The following is a 20,692-nucleotide window of genomic DNA, read 5'->3' as shown; positions in this document are numbered from 1 at the left end:
TCTCTGGCTTGGCAGCCGGCTGGATGATGTTGCATTAGGTGGGGAGTCACGGTGATGGAGATCACGGGAAAGGGACCTTGCCACCCAGGCTCCTCTTACTGCTGAGACTCCAAGCCCCCAGATCGGAGGGGACCCTGGGGAAATAAGTCCCCACCCCCACTAACCGTCTGCTGAGCTGGTTCCCCACTGCCAGTGAGGAAGAGAGGGAATAGAAGACCCCAAACCCCAGGGACAGGGTAAACCCAGGGAAAGCCAGGTGAAGGCAGACACCCACCTCCCATGTGGCCCACATCCCTTCCACTGCCCAGCTCTCCTCCTGAGCTGCTCCCTTCTGCCTGCAGAGCACCCCTTGGGAGGCCGGGAAGCCTGCGGCATGGACACGCTGCCCCTCAACGGCAACTTCAACAACAGCTACTCCTTGCGAAGCGGGGATTTCCCTCCCGGGGACGGGGCCCCTGAGCCCCCTCGAGGCCGGAACCTGGCTGACGCCGCTGCCTTCGAGAAGATGATCATCTCGGAGCTGGTGCACAACAACCTGCGCGGGGGCAGCAGCGGAGCCAAGGGTCCTCCACCGCCGGAGCCCCCTGTGCCGCCAGTGCCAGGGGGCAGCGGGGAGGAAGAGGCCGGCGGGCCCGGGGCTGACCGGGCAGAGATCGAACTTCTCTACAAGGCCCTGGAGGAGCCACTGCTGCTGCCCCGGGCCCAGTCGGTGCTGTACCAGAGCGATCTGGACGAGTCGGAGAGCTGCACGGCGGAGGATGGAGCCACCAGCCGGCCCCTCTCCTCGCCTCCGGGCCGGGACTCCCTCTACGCCAGCGGGGCCAACCTGCGGGACTCGCCCTCCTACCCGGACAGCAGCCCCGAGGGGCCCAGTGAGGCCCTGCCCCCACCCCCACCCGCACCCCCTGGCCCCCCCGAAATCTACTACACCTCGCGCCCGCCGGCCCTGGTGGCCCGGAACCCCCTGCAGGGCTACTACCAGGTCCGGCGGCCCAGCCACGAGGGCTACCTGGCGGCCCCGGGCCTTGAAGGGCCAGGGCCCGACGGGGACGGGCAGATGCAACTGGTTACCAGTCTCTGAGGGACCTCACAGACCGGGGGCTGGTGGCCCGGGCCAGGGAGGGGCCTCTGGGCGGGGCTCGTGGGAGAGGGAGACGGATGGAGACCGTGGCCGATGGGCCACTCTCTCCAGGCGCCGTGGGCCCTCCAGGCCCCTTGGGGGCTGCACTGTGGGGGCCCGAGGTGCAGGGTTCACAGACAGGGTTTCCCACCAGCCATGTGCACCAGCTCAATTCGGGGGAAGTGCAGTGAGGAGCCAAGAGGCCCCCAGGGGAGTGAGGAAGGAGACATTGGAAGGGTGCAGCCCACCCTTGACTTCCCCCGCCCCCCTACCCTTCCTGGTCCCTGGAGGGAAATGAGGGTTCTGCTTGCCCTGGGCCAAAGGCCCTGCTGGATGAAGCCTGTCAGCTGCTCCTCTCTTTGCAGCCGGAAGTGCTGCCGGCTGCACCCAGATGGAGCAGTGGGCGCAGGACAGATGGACAGGTTCCTCTGCACTCCAGTTCCCTGCTCCTCCTCGGAGACTGGGGCCACTGGCCTGGGAGAGCGCCCTTGGGGGGAGAAAGCCCCAGGGTGAGAGGAATGGGCGGTTGTGGCTGGTGGTTTACAGGTGGAACTTTCTCTGAAGCTCCTTCTCTCTGCTCTTCGTCCCTGCTTTCCCCGGCAAGCCTGCCCCCTCAGCCCTCCCTGAGTGCACCCAATGACCCCCTCCCTTGGGGCGACTCCTGATGAAGCACAACTCCCCGCAGGGCCCCCAGCCCACAGGGGTGGCCGTATTTGAGCAGTTCCCAGTCCTGTGGGCTCGGCTATCTGGGGAGCAGATTTTGGGTCTGGAGCTCCCTGGGGAGTGGGTCCTGGGCTTGGATCTTTCCCTAGGGGGCCCTCTTACCCCCTCCTCTCTCTTTCTCCTCCTCCTCTTCCCCCATTGCTGTAAATATTTCAATGAAATGGAAAAGAAAAAAAAAGACAAAAAAAAAGAAAGAAAATCTCATCACTTGAAGCCACCGGGAGCCTGCGGCCTGGCCAGCCCGGGATTTTTCCGGAGCAGAGCTGCGCCGCTGGGCCCTGGCAGCCAGGACTTCTCCATGTATGTGTGCATCCCCCAGCCGGGGTGGGCGGGCCACCAGAGCAGCTTTTTACAATCCAGAGACAACAAAATCTAGAAGCAACATCGAAACAAAGAACCGTTTCCTTCCCCCGGCACCTGGTTCTGTCGCCCTCCCCCCCCTTCCCCGACCCTCCCGGTTCGCCTCTCCCCGGCATCAGTCAGCCCTCCTGGGGCGTGTACCTCACTGTCTGCCCCAGGGCTCGGCCTGTCTCCCCTGCCCTTCCCCGTGGCCCGGGGAGGCACCCTCATGCCCAAAGATGCTTCTGCTGAGATGGCTGCGCTGTCCCTTTGAGTTCCTGCTTCTTGTATATTGCTTCTGGGACTCAGGGCCTGGGAAAAAGGGGCTGATTTCCTGCCTAGAGACGTTGATGGGAAGGAAAATGAGAGCAGCGGTGTTTGCTGGGGGCGGGTAGGACTGGGAAGGAAGGAATGGGAGTGGTGAGGTGGTCTTTCACCGGGTGGGGAGGCCGAAGCTGGGAGGTCGCCTTGCCTCCCCTCCACCATCCCGCAGGAGAGGCAAAGCCAGGTACTAGGGCCTGGTTGGGGTGTCTCCTGAGGACCTCTCCCTGCCCCCTCTCCAGTCTGTCTCCCTGGCCTTCCCAGCAACCCTCCCCCTCCCCCGACCTCTTCGGGGGTAGTGTAGTCCCATTGCCATAGCCCAGCCCTGTCATTGCCATTTCCCCAAGGGTAGCCCTCCACCTTTGCTCTGACCCCTCATCTCTTTTGTCCCTCTTTTCTCACAAGTGCCATGAGTTTTCAAACATCTTCGGGTCTCAGCCTGCTGCTGCCATGAACTTCGGGTTCAGGGGGAGGGACTCTAGGGAGGAACTGGGGAAAGGGGCGGAGGGGTGGCTGGAGGGACCCTTTTTGCTGCTAGAAAGCCCCTCCCTTCTCCTGAGGAGCTGGGGCTGGCTGGTCCCCATCAGTTAGGGGAGAAGGGGCCAGACCAAAGAAGCTGGTTTGTCCCATGCCGGGGGACAGGAATGGGGAGAAGGTAAGGCTGGGTTCCATCTGTTTTCTGGAAGGGAGGGTTAACCCCTTTCACCAGACCATGGGCAGGTCTGAGCGGGGAGGGGAAGGAAGGATGGGAACGGTCTTGCCCAGGTGGCTCCGTGAGGAAGGTATGGGGCAGCTCCACCGCTTTCCTCGACTTCATTAGGCCAGAACTCCTCTCTGGGGACTAGAGAGCTGCTGGGAGACGAGGGTAGGTGGAAGGGTGGGCCTGGCCCAGGCATCAGCCAGGCTATAGAGTCAGGCCGCCTCTGGCACCAGCAGAGAGGTCTGGAAGAGCTGGGTGCAGTGGGGGGAGAGGTCCGGGGGACTGGAGGCAAGCAAGGTGCCCCGCTTCCTCTTCCCTACCGAGTCCTTTTCTCTCTCCAGACTCCGACAATCAAGGGGAGAGAGGGTCCCGGGGTCCCACTCCAGCCAGAATCCCCAATGTGGGCTCCCAGGCCTCAGAGCTGTGTGGCAGGGCCCCCTGGTCGGTAGGTCTGGACACGCCGCAGTCCAGCACGAGGCTACCCTGAGCGCCCAGGTGTCCCCCCACCCCCGCCAGACCTGGTGCCTTGACGCCCCCACCCCAGCTGGGACAGTGTAGAGAAGGAAGGGTCTTGGTTTCCTCTCCTACTCCCTTCCTTGGGCTCCTGAATTCATTTGCTTTGAAATCTTGTTATTTTTCTCTGGGTTTGGTGTTTTTGTTTTTTTGGTTTTTTTTGGGGGGGGGGGTTTGGTTTTCCTTGCCTTCCTTTCTCAGTGTCTCCACCTCTTCCCCTGTGTCTCACTGTCTCTGTGTTCCTCTTCTCTCACCCTCAGTTTCTCTCTGTCCATTCGGGCCTCCTCCCCTCTTCTCCCATGACCCCAGTCCCTCCTTGGTCTCCTTTTCGATATGCCAAACCAATTTTGGGTCGAGTGCATTTAACGAGAACAAAACAAAAGGCTCATAACAACAAGAACGTTTCAGAAAAAAACAAAAAGTTAAAAAAAAATTGTTGAGTCAAAAATCAATAAAGAAATTAAGATTTCTTGGAATGACAAGAGTGGCATGACTCATTGAGGTGGGGGCGGGGGGCGGTTGGGGGTGTGTGGTGAGTGAGCGGCTCTTTGCAGAGCATCCCTGTGAGGCTGTGACACAGGAGCCTGCACTGCCGTTCAGAACCCACGGCAGACGTCTGGTGAGTCAGCCAGTGTTCACAGCACTTGGTGGGCTCAAGGGCCTAGCTGGTTAATTCAGATGCAATTTCTCTCTCAAGCCTCATGAATGCTTTGGGTGGAGGGTGCTTGCGCTCCATTTGACAAGTGGGGAAACAGGCCTGTAGCACCTGGATGCACATCCCAGTCTCTGGGCTAGGCCACTGTGCCACATGGTGTCTCAGCCAAGCCCTTCTTGGCCCAGACAGCTGTCCACAGGCTATGTTGAGAGCCAAGCCCAGGGACCATACGCTGCGCCTTGTGTGATTCCAACTGCCATTCCTGGACTCCCACATGTTACTGGAGTGGTGCATTTTTGATTGTGACAGCACAGTGGGATGGCATCATGTGTATTTCACTTTCTCAAATACAGCAGCCAGTGTTCAGAGAGAGAGAGGAATGACCAAACAGTGCAAGAACCTCTCTCCATGCCCGTCTGCCCTCAACACAGGCATCTGGGGTACCACCCTCCGCCATTCCTCTCCCCAGCTACTCCTTCCCAGTCTCCATGCTGGTTCCCTCTCATCTCCTGACCTCTTAATGTTGACAGGCCCAAGGGTTCAGCCTTGGACCTTTACCTACACTCACTCCCTGGAAGATCTCATCCCATTTCATGGTTTTAAATAAAGTTGACCCTTGAGCGCTCAACACACCACCACACAGATCCACTCAGATGAGGATTTTTTTTTTCAATAAGTATATTGGAATCATTTTTGGAGATTTGCAACAATTGGTAAAAACTCAGGTATAGACTAGAAATATTAAAAATTAAGAAAGGAATGTCATGAATGCATAAAATACATATAGATACTATTTTATCATTTACTACTATAAAATGTGGGCTTTCCAGGTGGCTCAGTAGTAAAGAAACTATCTGCCAATCCAGGAGACCCTGGGTCGATCCCTGGGTTGGGACGATGCCCTGGAGGAGGAAATGGTAACCCACTCGAGTGTTCTTGCCTGGGAAATCACCTGGACAGAGGAGCATGGCGGGCTACAGTCGTGGGGTCACAAAAGAGCCAGACATGATTTAGTGACTAAACAACAATCATAAAATATATACATATCGATTATAAAAAGTTGAAGTCAAAACTTATCAAAGCTTTCGGACTTACAGACCATACATGGCGCCACTGACCACGCAAGGCTCCCATAAAGCAATCATTGCTGCTGCTTCATTACCAATGTGTGAAGCATTATACCTGTAAATAAAAATGAATTTCTTTTTCACAGTTATCTAATTTCATTTTTGATGTCCACTGCTAGGAATATGTGTAACATCTATAGTGTTTTTTGTATCATATAAGAAAACATTGATGTAGATACTGAGAGACAATTCATCTTGTAGACAGAGAAGGTAAACTTAAATGTATTTTCTCTTTCTTATGATTTTCTTAATAGTTTCTTTTCTATAGCTTATTTTACTGTAAGAATACAGGATATAATACATATACAAAATATGTATTAATTTACTTTATGTTATTGGTAAGGCTTCCAGTCAACAGTAGGCTATTAGTAGTTAAGTTCTGGGGGAGACAAAAGTTATACATGGAGAGACTTCCCCAGGAGTCCAGTGGTTAAGACTCTGTGTTTCCACTGCAGGGGACACGGGTTCAACCCCTGGTTGGGGAACATGCTGTGTAGTGCAGTCAGAAAAAAAAAAAAGTTACACATGGATTTTTGATTGCCAAGGGTCAGCACCCCAAACTCCTGCATTGCTCAAGGTCAGCTGTACCATCTATTCTACTGATGACTTCCAAATGTAGAGCTCCAGCCTGAACTTCTATCTCGAGCTCTAGATTCATTTACATCTGATGAACCACTCCACATCTTCCCCTGGGTGTCTGGTAAGATCTCAAATGTAATGTGTCCTGAACCCAGCTACATACACCTGCTCCAGTTCCTCCTAATGTAATGTGTCCTGAACCCAGCTATACCACAGATACACACACACACACACCTGCTCCAGTTCCTCCTACCGGCTTCACCTTGATTAACAGCAAGTCCATCCTGAGATTCAAGATAAGACCCTTGGAGCCTCCCTTGAACTCACTCGCTGTTTCATACCCCACATCTAATCTGAAGCAGATGCAATGGTGGCTCTACCTTTAAAATACCCAATTAACTAGTTCTTACTACCTTGGTTCAAGCCCCCACTGTCTCTCACCAGGACCATGGTAACAGTCCATGAACTAGCTCCCTTGTCTCTCTTCAGGCTTTTCTCAACACAGAAACCAAAGTGATCTCAATAAGCATACTTTTGTCCCTTCTCGGCTTAAAGCCCAGAAGGCCTCCTCCTGGCCCAGACAAAAGGGCCAGGACAACAAAATGGCCCATAAGACTCTCCAGCATCAGATCTCATCCCCATGGCTCTCCTCCTTCCCTCCACTCCAGTCACATTGGGGTCCTCACCATCCACAAACATGCAGGCACTCTCCTATCTGCCTCAGGACATTTGCACCGGCTGTTCCTAGGGTTCACCTATTCTCCTTGCAGGGCATATGAAAATCAGAGCTTCCCAGCAGGCCTTACCAGGCTACTCCATTTAAATGGCAATTGCTGCTCCAGAATTTCCCAACCCGTCTTGCTTTGTCTCCCATCTCACAAACTATCTTTTTTGCTTGTTTATTGTCTGCCTCCCAAACTAGAATATAATGCACAAGTCTCATCCAACTCTTTGTGACCCCAAGGACTATACAGTCCATGGAATTCTCCAGGCCAGAATACTGGAGTTGGTAGCCTTTCCCTTCTCCAGGGATCTTCCCAACCCAGAGAAGATTGCAGGTGGATTCTTTACCAACTGAGCCACAAGATAAGCCCAAGAATATAATGCATAAGGGTCTTTTTCTTTTCACTGCTGTTTCCTACTGTTTAGCAGTGTCTGACACACTGTAGGTGATCAATGAATATTTGTTAAAAGACATAAAGCTGAACTGAGCATCAGACCCAGAGTAGGCCTGAGATGAGTTAAAACCCTTCCCTCAGCAGCTCTCAGCTCCCACACACTGTTCTGTGTGATGCTGATGTTAGCTCAGCAAGGTCCTGAAATCTAAGTTCAACAGTTTAGCTAATGCCCAATGATATCCTATGCTGACGAGAAACTAGTTCTACTGGACTTACTGAGAGATGCTCTGTGAGCAAATTTGGGAGATTTAAGCATAGTTAAACTTAATTGTATATGATTCTGATCTCATGCTCTTTGAAATTTAATCCTGGCATAAGATGAGATTCTACAACAAGGCCAGTTCTTCCACCTTTTTGCCCAGCACTGTACACACGACTCCTTCCTCCGCACATACAGTGAAACCTGCCGTGCCGGACAACCTGTGACCCTCAGGGCTTGTTACTGGCATCCGTCCACACTGGGGTCAACCATATGCATGTGCCCAGGAACAGTAACACTTAAGTTGAGACTCCTTTCAAAGCTCTTTGCTACATTTCATCTTAATTATCATAAGATATATATTATTATCCCCATATCAGATGAGGAAATTGAAGTTAAGAATAATTAAATGACTTACTCAAGTAAGATTACTAAGCAGTTCAAAGTGCCCACACCCTGTATATACCTTACGTATACTGTCCAATTTAATCCTTCCAACCACCCAATGAGACAGGTTTTACTTAGTTCCATTTTACACGTGCAGAAGCTGAAACACACCGACGTTCACCTGGCTAAAAAGAGAAAGTTGGACCAGGCCTCCATCTTGGTCTTCTGATCCCAGGGGCTGCATCTAGGGTTGTCTGCACTCAGCTGCGGTTTCCCAGCACCGTCCCCCTTCCTGCCAAGCCCACTCAGATCAGATCAGATCAGATCAGATCAGTAGCTCAGTCGTGTCCGACTCTCTGCGACCCCATGAATCGCAGCACGCCAGGCCTCCCTGTCCATCACCAACTCCCGGAGTTCACTCAGACTCACGTCCATCGAGTCAGTGATGCCATCCAGCCATCTCATCCTCTGTCGTCCCCTTCTCCTCCTGCCCCCAATCCCTCCCAGCATCAGAGTCTTTTCCAATGAGTCAACTCTTCGCATGGGGCGGCCAAAGTATTGGAGTTTCAGCTTTAGCATCATTCCTTCCAAAGAAATCCCAGGGCTGATCTCCTTTAGAACGGACTGGTTGGATCTCTTTGCAGTCCAAGGGACTCTCAAGCGTCTTCTCCAACACCACAGTTCAAAAGCATCAATTCTTCGGCGCTCAGCCTTCTTCACAGTCCAACTCTCACATCCATACATGACCACAGGAAAAACCATAGCCTTGACTAGACAGACCTTTGTTGGCAAAGTAATGTCTCTGCTTTTGAATATGCGATCTAGGTTGGACATAACTTTCCTTCCAAGGAGTAAGCGTCTTTTAATTTCATGGCTGCAGTCACCATCTGCAGTGATTTTGGAGCCCAGAAAAATAAAGTCTGTTCCACTGTTTCCCCATCTATTTCCCATGAAGTGATGGGACCGGATGCCATGATCTTCGTTTTCTGAATGTTGAGCTTTAAGCCAACTTTTTCACTCTCCACTTTCACCTTCATCAAGAGGCTTTTTAGTTCCTCTTCACTTTCTGCCATAAGGGTGGTGTCATCTGCATATCTGAGGTTATTGATATTTCTCCCAGCAATCTTGATTCCAGCTTGTGTTTCTTCCAGTCCAGCGTTTCTCATGATGTACTCTGCATATAAGTTAAATAAACAGGGTGACAATATACAGCCTTGACCTACTCCTTTTCCTATCTGGAACCAGTCTGTTGTTCCATGTCCAGTTCTAACTGTTGCTTCCTGACCTGCATACAAATTTCTCAAGAGGCAGGTCAGGTGGTCTGGTATTCCCATCTCTTGAAGAATTTTCCACAGTTTATTGTGATCCACAGTCAAAGGCTTTGGCATAGTCAATAAAGCAGAAATAGATGTTTTTCTGGAACTCTCTTGCTTTTTCCATGATCCAGCAGATGTTGGCAATTTGATCTCTGGTTCCTCTACCTTTTCTAAAACCACCTTGAACATCAGGAAGTTCACGGTTCACATATTGCTGAAACCTGGCTTGGAGAATTTTAAGCATTACTTTACTAGCGTGTGAGATGAGTGCAACTGTGTGGTAGTTTGAGCATTCTTTGGCATTGCCTTTCTTTGGGATTGGAATGAAAACTGATCTTTTCCAGTCCTGTGGCCACTGCTGAGTCTTCCAAATTTGCTGGCATATTGAGTGCAGCACTTTCACAGCATCATCTTTCAGGATTTGGAATAGCTCAACTGGAATTCTATCACCTCCACTAGCTTTGTTCATAGTGATGCTTTCTAAGGCCCACTTGACTTCACATTCCAGGATGTCTGGCTCTAGGTCAGTGATCACACCATCGTGATTATGTGGGTCGTGAAGCTCTTTTTTGTACAGTTCTTCTGTGTATTCTTGCCATCTCTTCTTAATATCTTCTGCTTCTGTTAGGTCCATACCATTTCTGTCCTTTATCGAGCCCATCTTTGCATGAAATGTTCCTTTGGTATCTCTGATTTTCTTGACGAGATCTCTAGTCTTTCCCATTCTGTTGTTTTCCTCTATTTCTTTGCATTGATCGCTGAAGAAGGCTTTCTTATCTCTTCTTGCGAGTCTTTGGGACTCTGCATTCAGATGGTTATATCTTTTCTTTTCTCCTTTGCTTTTCGCTTCTCTGCGTCTCACGGCTATGTGGAAGGCCTTCCCAGACAGCCATGTTGCTTTTTGGCGTTTCTTTTCCATGGGGATGGCCTTGATCCCTGTCTCCTGCACAATGTCATGAATCTCATTCCATAGCTCATCAGGCACTCTATCTATCAGATCACACTAAGGGGGGCTGACTATATGGGCTCCCCACATCAGAGATGCCCAAAAACTGTGCCACACCCTGATGGTCCCCACGTAGCTAGTATGTTAGAGGACTATCCAGAGTGGATTCATGTGAGTTAAGCTAGAGGGAAGGCCCTGATGCAGAGCAATGGCGGATTCTCTCAGATACCCAAAGGGCTGAAAACACTGGAGCCTCTGTTGTTGAGAAAACCTCCTCTCTCCCATGAACTCTTGGGAAGGTCTAGAGGTGCTAGGCTGAGGCTACCCCTTTATCCCCACAATATCCTCAAGTTTATTCTTTTTTTAAAAATTTATTCGGCAATTGAAGGATAAATGCTTTACAGAATTTTGTTGTTTTCTGTCAAACCTCAACATGAATCAGCCATGTGTGTGTTAGTCGCTCAGCCGTGTCTGACTCTTTGCAACCCCATAGACTGCAGCCTGCAGGCTTCTCTGTCCATGAGATTCTCTAGCCAAGAATACTGGAGTGGATTGTCGTTCCCTTCTCCAGAGGATCTTCCCGATCCAGGGATCGAACCCTGGTCTCCTGCATTGCAGGCATTCTTTACTATTTGAGCTATAGGGAATCAGCCATAGGTATACATATGTCCCCTCTCTCTTGAACCTCCCTCCCATCTTCCCCCTCTAGGTTGATACAGAGCCCCTGTTTGAGTTCCCTGAGATACAGTATTCTTTCTTATTTTTGGCTGCACTGGGTCTTCGTTACTGCACATGGGCCTTCTCTAGTTGCGGTGAGTGGGGGCTGCGCTCAAGCTGCGGTACACAGGATTTCTCGTGGCTTCTCCTATTGCGGAGCATGGGCTCTAGAGCACATGGGCTTCAGTAGTTGCAGTGCCTGGGCTTAGCTGCCCTGTGGCATGTGGAATCTTCCCGGACCGGATACTAAACCTGTGTCCTGTTCATTGGCAGGTGGGTTCTTAACAGCAGGGTCACCAGAAAAGTCTCTCCTCAGGCTTATTCTGCTCCTCTCACCTTTTCAAACATCTCAGTCATGGCAACAAGCTGCGATGACAGGACCCGCTCCCACCTGCATCCCTTCCTATGTCACTGGGCCTCTCCTTGATGAAAACCCTTGTAACCACGACTCTTCTATCTGTCCTGGCCACTGTTTTCCACCACCCTTTGCCTCTGTCCAAGTGATCCCAGCTTCTCACAACCTGAAGCCCTCATTTTAAGCCAACCAGTCCTCTCCTGGGAATTGATCCTAAGGAAACACCCATGTCCATGAAGACTGCAACAAGAAGGTTCACTGCAACAAGGCTTCTAAGAGTGAAACACTAGATAATCTAAAATTTCAGCACAGAGAACTGTTATGTGAATAATGCACATCCATATGCAGCCACTTAAAATGATAATATAGAAGAACACTAAATAATGTGAAAATATATTCATAATAATCCTAAGGGTAAAAACCTATATATAAAAACAAGGTAAAGTATGACTTTACTTTTGTTGTGATGGCATGTATATATAAAAAGTGTGTATACAGAAACATGACACTGTATGTATGTGTATAAATATAAAATATATGCAGAATATAAAGCTAAACATCAGAATATTAACAGGGGTAACTTTAACTTTCTTGAAACTCTGTATTTTAAAAATTGTTTGCATTACACATATATTACTTTTGCAACAGGAAAAAGTATTTGTGTGTCCTACTTTCTATGGAGGAACAAAAGGCCAAGGATAACCAACACAAATGGAAGAAGAAAGAACAAGGTGGGGAATTAGCCTTGCCAAGACTGGTTATAGTGTGTTAATATTTCACACAATGGGGTGTTGGCAGGGGAAGAGACGAAAAGTCTGAGGGAAGAGACCTGTGGCTAGATGAGAACTTGCTCTAGGCAGAGATTACAAATCACTAGGAAAAGGATCGGAGAAGGCAATGGCACTCCACTCCAGTACTCTTGCCTGGAAAATCCCATGGATGGAGGAGCCTGGTGGGCTGCAGTCCATGGGGTCATGACGGGTGGGACACGACTGAGTGACTTCACTTTCACTTTTCACTTTCATGCATTGGAGAAGGCAATGGCAACCCACTCCAGTACTCTTGCCTGGAGAATCCCAGGGACGGGGGAGCCTGGTGGGCTGCCGTCTATGGGGTCGCACAGAGTCGGACACGACTGAAGAGACTTAGCAGCAGCAGCAGCAGCAGCAGGAAAAGGATGGATTAATCCAGAGGATCTGATATTTTCTGGTCTTGAGCTCCCTTCACTTTTAAAAACTTTATTTTAAAAATAATGGTAGGGAAGGGGCTGTTTGGGAGGAGCACAGAGGATTTTTAGGGCAGTAAAGATACTCTGTATGATACTATAATGATGAATATATGTCACACATTTGTTGAAGTCCATAGAATGTACACCAAGAGTGAACCTTTCTGTAAGTTGTGGATTTTAGGTGATAATGATGTGTCAGTATAGGTTCATCAATTGTAACAAATTCACCACTTTGGTGGTGGATGTTAACAGTGGGGGATACTATGCAAGCAGGAGGCAGAAGGGGATGTGAGAAATCTGTCATGAACCTAAAACTGCTCTAAAAAATTAATTTTAAAAAAATTAATGAGGACCCTAATGAGCTGTTCTTTATGGGACTACAGATTATATCTATTTATATTTACTAAATTGGAAATTAAAACTGAGAAAAATTTAAAATATTTAGATTAGGTAATAAATCTTTTAAATGTTAAAATAACCTATTAAAAATAACTGTGTATTTTGAAAAAACAGGTAGTGAAAAGAATGGCATTGTTTTACATATTTGTAAAGTTCCTACCCTCTAGCGTAATAGAAGAGCTGGATTCTCACATAGGTTTCTACAATCAATCCATTGCAGTATGCTGTTCTGGTTGAAGTATATGAAGAAAAGCCAGCCTAACAAAGACATATAGTTGGAAAAGGGAGGAGTATTATAGACTTTTCAACTAATTTGGGATATTTTACTTGGTTACTATATCAAAACTCAACAAGTGGTAGTGTATTAAGTTAGTTACAATGTAGAGTATGAAACTCTATCAATAAATTTTTCATACTGTTACACTGGAACTCATTGGTCTATTTTACAAATTTTGATCTTTTATGACTGATTTTATAACATCATGCATTGGTCTTTAGGAAAACATTAATATGCTGAGTTATTATATTTCACTATATAGTATTTTTTAAAATATATGTTAATTGTATCACCACTGATCTCATCAGGAAAGCCTTCAAATACGGAAAAGTTGGGGACTTCCCTGGTGCTCCAAATAGAGAGCATGGGTTCAATCTCTGGTCAGGGAACTAGATCCCACATGCCACAACTAAAGATCCTACATGCCACAATGAAGACTGAATATCCCATGTGCCCCAACTAACTAAGAGCTGGAACAGCCATATATATATATATATATATATGTTATCAGGCTCACGGTGATGAATAAAAGCTTCCCAAATGTCTGTTTTGCTTAAAAGCTCAAATATTATCACTGACAACACACTGTCAATCTTCCTCCTAGTGACAACTCACTTCATTCATTTCTGAGAAAATACATGGCCAATATCCTAATCTGAATAATTAATAATTAGCGATTATTCAGTAAAAATGGTGTTCATGAAAAAAGTAGGCTGTTCCACCTCCACTCAAACTGGATAAGTGCATTACCTCCTTACCGTCATTCTCCAGCATGCAATACAAGTGCTCTATGCAAAGGTCCCATTTCACCACCCATAATATTAGGAAGACCTGCTGCAGAGCTAAGCTTTAACACAATTATACTTTCACTGCTCCTTCAAGGACATTCTTCAGTGAAACTGTTTCAACACTGAGTGTGTGAGGTGGTGAGGAATACACGACGACCACTACATAATACAGTGACGCTGCACTGATTGCTGGAAGCAGCCAGTAGTTTTACTAACTGTTGCTTCTGTACCAACAGTACACAGACAACAGAGCACCAATGAAAAAGGCAAATAATGCTTAGAAAATTATGAAAACAGTTTATCTCATGGATTCCCTGAAAGGGTCTTAGGGATCCCCAAGGGACTATATTTTGAGAACCACTGGACTGCTCAATAAATGGAGCTGAAGCTGGAACAACTGGTTATCCATCTGAAAAAAATTAAACCTACCTCACATCATAAACAAAAATAAATTCCAGTTTGATTTTTTTAAGCTAAATATGAATAGAACTTCCAGAAGAAATATAGCAAGATATCTTATTGACTTTAGTGTAAGATTTCTTAAGCAAGACACAAAAACACAAACCGTAAGTAGATTTATAATTCTGATGACATTAAAATAATGATGATGGTGACAGTAATAATAATAAATTCTGAACATCAGTAGACATCACAGCGCAACTTCTCTGGCAGTCCAGGGGTTAAGAATCTGCCTTGCAACGCAGGGGATTTGGGTTTGATCCCCAGTTGGGGGACTAATTGGAGAAGGAAATGGCAACCCACTCCAGTACTCTTGCCTGGAAAATTCCATGGACTGAGGAGCCTGGTAGGCTACAGTCCATGGGGCCGCAAAGAGTCGGACACAACTGACAGACTTCACTCACTACTGGGGAACTAATGTTCCACATGCCTCAGACCAACTAAGCCTACACGCCACAACTAGAGAGAACTAAGACCCAGTGCAGCCAAATAAACATTTTTTTAAAAAATGAAAAAGACACCATACAAACAAAAAGGCACACCTCACTTATAAGAAGTCCTGCACTCAGTAAAATGAAGACAATCCAGCAGGAAAATGGACAAAGATATGAACAGGCAATTCACGAAAGCAAATGGTCAAACAAACATGAAAACAGTTCAATTTCCCTTGTTAATCAGGGTAATGCAAACTGAAACCAGTAATTCACACCCCTCATAAGGACAAGTCTGACAACAGCAAGTGTAATAAGGACACAGCAACAGCAACTTTGTTGGCAGGAGTGAGAACTGGATCCATCCTTTTGAAGAACACACTAGCAATATCTAGTCAAGGTAAATATTCCCAAACCTCAGCAAATCATCACCTAAGTATGCATCCCAGGGAAACTCCTGCACATGTACACCAAGAGCCATGCACAACAATGAACACTACAGTGCTGTTTTTAAGAGTAGAAGACTGGAAACTGGGCTTCCCTGGTGTCTCTATGGTCAAGAATCCACCTGCCAATGTAGGAGACATGGGTTAGATCCCTGGTCCGGGAAGATCCCACATGACGAGGAGCAACTAAGTCCGTGTGCCACAAATATTGAGCCTGTGCTTTAGAGCCCAGGAGCCAAAACTACTGAAGCCTGTGAACCCTAGAGCCTGTGTTCTGCAATGAGAAGCCACCGTGGTAAGAAGCCCACACGTCACAACTAGAGGGTAGCCCCTGCTTGTCACAGCTAGAAAAAAGCCAGTACAGCATCGTGACCCAGCACAGCCAAACATAAGTAAATTTTTTAAATTTAGGGAAAAAATAGAAAAGTGGAAACAAGTAACAAGCAAGAGGTGGATGGATAAGTAAATTCTGTCCAACAAAACTTTCTGTGATCAAGCAAGTATTCTTTATTGGAGTTGTCTAATGTGGCAGCCACAAGCCATGGTGTCTATTAAACATATGAAGTGTGACTAAGTAACCAGGGAGCTAAATTTTTCATTTAATTTGGATTAACTGGAAAAAAAAATAGCCACACATGGCTAATGGCTACCACATCATACAGCACAGCTATACAGCAGGGAAAATAAATGACTGCAGCTATACATGTGTCACAAATACATCTTAAAAGTATTATGCTTGACCAAAAAAATGCAAGTTTCAGAAGGTAGGGCTAGCACCAGAGGCAAGCTAGGTGTCTAGACAAAATTGTAGGAGGCACTTGCCTTCAGAGTCATACAAGTACAGGTTGGCACTTGTGTGACTTGGAGGGTATGTCTCCCCTTAATGCCAGCCCTGATGGGGTATATCTGGTATGACACTGCGTTGGGGGTCCAAGATAACCCCTACTGCTGCTGCTGCTAAGTTGCTTCAGTCGTGTCCGACTCTGTGCGATCCCAGAGACGGCAGCCCACCAGGCTCCCCCATCCCTGGGATTCTCCAGGCAAGAACACTAGCTTCTATGATTCATGAGGAGGATTCATAGAATTTAGCATCTAGTCTACTCAAGGTATGATTCTGTTTGGGTTTTTGCTTTTGGCTGCACCATGCAGCATGTGGGATCTTTGTTCCCTCACCAGGAACTGAAACCATGCCCTCTGCCATGGAACCACGGAGTCCTAACGACTGGACTGCCAGGAATTTCCCAGGGTATGATTTCTTACTGTGAAAGGACACAAAGCAAAATCAGCCAAGAGAAAAGGTGCATGGGGCAAGGTCTGGAGAAAACCAGGCACAAGCTTCCATAAGTTCTTTCCTGGTGAAGTCACATGGGACTCCCTGAGTTCCTACAGCAGAGTTGTGACAACACGTGTGAAATGTCTACCAGGAAAGCTCAGTACCCAGGGTACCTGGGGCAGGAGGGGGCTGATCAAGTTTCAAACTTCCAGACTCCAGAAGGAAAGCAGGTGTTGGACCCAAATCACATTGTTTGTACAGTTTAGGCCCCACCAGCCACTTGTATCATTTAGGGAATGGTGGGAACTCTCCTGAAATCCAAGTTCCTATACACCAGCTAGGGCCAACCTTGCAAATAGGGCTTTCTAAGGACAGTGGTCTCAGGCCTGATACAGTTAACTCTTTTGTGCACAGGTATCACTTCTGCAGGGCTTCCCAGGTGGTGCTAGTGGTGAAGAACCCTGCCTGCCAATGCAGGAGACGCAGGTTTGATCCCTGGGTCAGGAAGATCCCTTGGAGGCGGGCATGGCAACCCACTCTAATATTCTTGCCTGGGAATCCCGTGGACAGAGGAGCCTGGCAGGCTATACAGTCCACAGGGTCGCAAAGAGTCGGACACGATTGAGGTGACTGAAGTGAATAGAGTTCCCACCATTCCCTAAATGATGCAAGTGGCTGGTGGGGCCTAAACTGTACGAACAATGTGGTTTGGGTCCAACACCTGCTTTCCTTCTGGAGTCTGGAAGTTTGAAACTTGATCAGCCCCCTCCTGCCCCAACTACCCTGGGTACTGAGCTTTCCTGGTAGATATTTCACACGTGTTGTCTGTCACAACTCTGCTGTAGGAACTCAGGGAGTCCTTTGTGACTTCACCAGGAAAGGACTTGTGGAAGCTTGTGCCTGGTTTTCTCCAGACTTTGCAGCAGTATCATTTCCATAAAGTTGTGACATACAATACTATATATAGTTTGAAGACACCTATTAAAGATGTACAAGCATGTACAGAAAGATAAACACTAAATCCAAGATTGTAGTTACATCTGTAAAAAGAGGAGGAATAGGTCTGAGGCAGGGATATATAAGACCTTTCAAATGCATCACTAATGTTTTACTTCTTAAGCTGGGTAAGGAGTAAAAATGTACTTTGTTATAGCATTTCTTCTTCTTTTTTGAGTGAGTACACCTGAAATACTACGTAAGTTAAATGATGACTATGAACTGCTAATGTTTCTTATTTATGAAGTAGTTTTCACATTCCAGGTACCATGTAAGCCCTTTATATGGATTTATTATTTTTTAAAAACAATCTACTGAAAACTTTCTACATGTGAGGTCCTGTGCTAAGCTCTGGAAATACACTGAGAGGTCTGTATGAGACAGGAGGGATCACTGTCCTCAACCAGTTTTCAGTCTACTGAGGGACAAGAGTTCCCTGGTGGTCTAGCAGTTAGCATTTGGGGCTTTCACGGCTGTGGCCCAGGTTCAATCCCCAGTCAGGGAACTGAGATCCCGCAAGCCATGCAGCGGAGCCAAAAAAAAAAACACATGTCTACAGATTCTGATAAGTGCTCCTAATAAGCAGGCTTTTGTGATTAATGAAGGTCTACTTTAACTAGGGTGGTCCAAGAAGACTTCTTCTGGAGAGACATCTGAGGTGAACCATAAATGAGAATGAGACAGCCCAGCAATTATCTAAAGGAAGCACATTCCAGGCAGAGGGAACAGCAAGTGCAAAGCCATGCAGCAGGAATAAAGTTGGGTGTGTTGAAAGACAGGAAATAAAGCCAGCAGGGCTTGGGAGTGGTGACAAGAGGGAGACTGGCAGATGAAGTCAGTTGAGGCCACTGTGCAGGGCCTCCTAAGCCACAGTGAAGATCTTAAGTTTCATCCTAAGTATGATAAGCCTTTGAAGGTTTTAACCAGAGTAATGACATGATCTGGTTTACAATTGAAGATTATTCAGCCAGCTGTAGGGAGAAGGCATTATAGACAGAGACATAATACTTCTGACTGATGAACTTTTCAGGGGCTATGAAAAGGCTGGGGCTGAGAATAAAGGAAAAAAAGTTCCACAATGCAGAAAGAAAACTACAAAGTTGTAATGAATAAAATGTTTAATATCTAGAAAACAAAATATAACAACTTCATCAAAGTTCATATGCATAAACAATTGAATTACATTTGGAAACAATTTGAAAATTTGACCTTCTCAAGTCACAAAAATTCCTAAGGATGCCCAATGACTGCCAAGAACCCAGAGCCAATCATAATGGGAATTTTATTGCAGCCAAATCGTTTCAATGAGGGGAAAAATCCTTTCAATCCTACTTTATTTGAGATGGAGATACAAAAGAAAAAAAAAGAGAGAGAGACAATATTCTGAGCATCACGAGGCCAAAGAGGAGGATGTTTAAGAAAGGCTGCTGCTGCTGCTGCTGCGTCGATTCAGTCGTGTCCGACTCTGTGCGACCCCATAAACGGCAGCCCACCAGGCTCCCCCGTCCCTGGGATTCTCCAGGCAAGAACACTGGAGTGGGTTGCCATTTCCTTCTCCAATGCATGAAAGTGAAAAGCGAAAGTGAAGACGCTCAGTTGTGTCCAACTCTTAGCGACCCCATGGACTGCAGCCTACCAGGCTCCCCCCGTCCATGGGATTTTCCAGGCAAGAGTACTGGAGTGGGGTGCCATTGCCTTCTCCGATAAGAAAGGCCAGTGGCTTGAAATATACCGTTCAGGCTTATGTTCTACGAATTTGAATGTTGTTCAGGGGGCTCTTGGATTTTCCGAAGAAGACATCTGAGAAAGACTTGAAATAACAAGGAGGCACCAGAAAAGAGGTTGGGGCTGTCACGTCAGATTTTATGGAAAAAAAAAAAAAAAGGTTAGATTGGCTGAAGTTGGTATTGGCTATCCAATATCGGAACGCACAGGGGATGACAAGCACCTGAATGTGGCTAGTGCCACTGTGAAACAGAACATTCCACGTCGCTTAACTTTCATCAATTAATATTTTAATTTATCACCGTCATGAGATTGAGTTCATGGGAAATTTTAACGTTATGTTGGGAAACATTTGGGCATGTGAATCTCCATTTCAACTGTAAATTTTTGTGAAACCTTAACTATTTCCGGTGAAAACCTAGCGTCCGGATCACAGATGTGGTGTAACGTGTAAAACACACAGGTTTTCAAACCGTTAGTACTAGGTAACAAAACATACCTCAGGTTCGTGTTTTTTTTAATACCGACCACATGTTGAAATATTGTGGCTATAGTACATTAAATTTAATATATATATATATTTAACGTGGTTTCTATAGAAAAGTGTAAGATTAGATTTGTTGCCGCCGGACTGAGGGAGTGCGGAGGCCCCTCGAGTCTTCCAGACAGGGGGAGACGGTGGTCCCGCCTACGCCTGGGAGTGGAAAGAAATTTCTAGATGTATTATGTAGTCATAAATCAGGCCAGTAAATCTTCATGATCCCGTTCAACGAGCAGGGAAATGAGGCCTCGGGTGGTGTGTGGCAGAGGCCGGATTCGAAATCCCATTCAGCGCCGTCCACCTGAAACCGCCCCAGAGGCTCTCAAGTAAGAACCTGATTCGAACCAGGCCCGACTACCGGGTCCCGGGCCCCAGAGCGCCGCGTTACCGCGGCACCGTCTCCGCTCAAGGGTGAGTTAAACGTTCACAACGTTCACAACGGACTCCCAAGGCTGCTGGGCCTGCGGGGCCAGGAGCCCCTTAGAGAAACTTCCGGCAACGCTCACCTGCTGACAGACGCCGATGCCGCAAACGCTGCTCCATTCTCTTGACACTCGGCTCAACCGCGTCAGCTGCCGACTTCCGCTCTACTTCCACGAATCCCCGGCCGAGTCTTCTCTTCTCCCGCCCCCGCAGCCAAGTCAGCCAATCATCTCTCAGAAAACCTGCCTTATCTCCGCCCCATTTCTGCCTGCCAATCATGGCAAGTCCAGCACCTCCCTTCCTTCCCGCTTAAGCGAGCGCTGTGCGCCACCACTCGGCGGTTGACTGCGCGGCCCCCAGCTGGAAGTCTCTCCCGGAAAGGCGAGGCTAATCGCGGACCACGCTGGTGCGGGGACCCTCGGGATTGGCCAAGAAGAGCCCGGCGCTCTGACCCCGCCCACCCCTCCCTGGACATCCGAGTCGGAGGCTCTGGGGATTGGTTCCCTGCGGACACCAAAGAAGCCTAGAGAC

General features: G+C 47.7%; 1 protein-coding gene and 1 long non-coding RNA gene across 8 annotated transcripts in view; one reads left to right on the top strand and one right to left on the bottom strand.

Moving 5' to 3' along the window:
• ADGRL1 (adhesion G protein-coupled receptor L1) overlaps positions 1 to 4,192 on the top strand; it is a 50,122-nt gene extending 45,930 nt beyond the window's left edge. For all 7 annotated transcript variants that reach the window (XM_025293676.3, XM_006066534.4, XM_025293674.3 and 4 more), the window contains one exon: positions 342 to 4,192. In XM_025293676.3, the coding sequence (XP_025149461.1) occupies positions 342 to 1,081 (740 nt within the window). In that variant the 3' untranslated portion in view covers positions 1,082 to 4,192. The remainder of the gene's footprint in view (positions 1 to 341) is intronic.
• Positions 3,853 to 20,680, bottom strand: LOC123335166. The gene is made up of 2 exons (XR_006553548.2): positions 20,245 to 20,680; positions 3,853 to 5,553 (listed from the first exon to the last, which is right to left on the bottom strand). It is a non-coding gene; the product is annotated as an uncharacterized LOC123335166 (long non-coding RNA).
• Between the last annotated feature and the right edge of the window lie 12 nt (positions 20,681 to 20,692).

This window comes from Bubalus bubalis, chromosome 9 (genome assembly GCF_019923935.1).
Source record: "Bubalus bubalis isolate 160015118507 breed Murrah chromosome 9, NDDB_SH_1, whole genome shotgun sequence".
In the NCBI taxonomy this organism is placed as follows: domain Eukaryota; kingdom Metazoa; phylum Chordata; class Mammalia; order Artiodactyla; family Bovidae; genus Bubalus; species Bubalus bubalis.
Note: the sequence above shows the minus strand (reverse complement) of the source record. Positions and strands in the feature narration are given on the sequence as shown.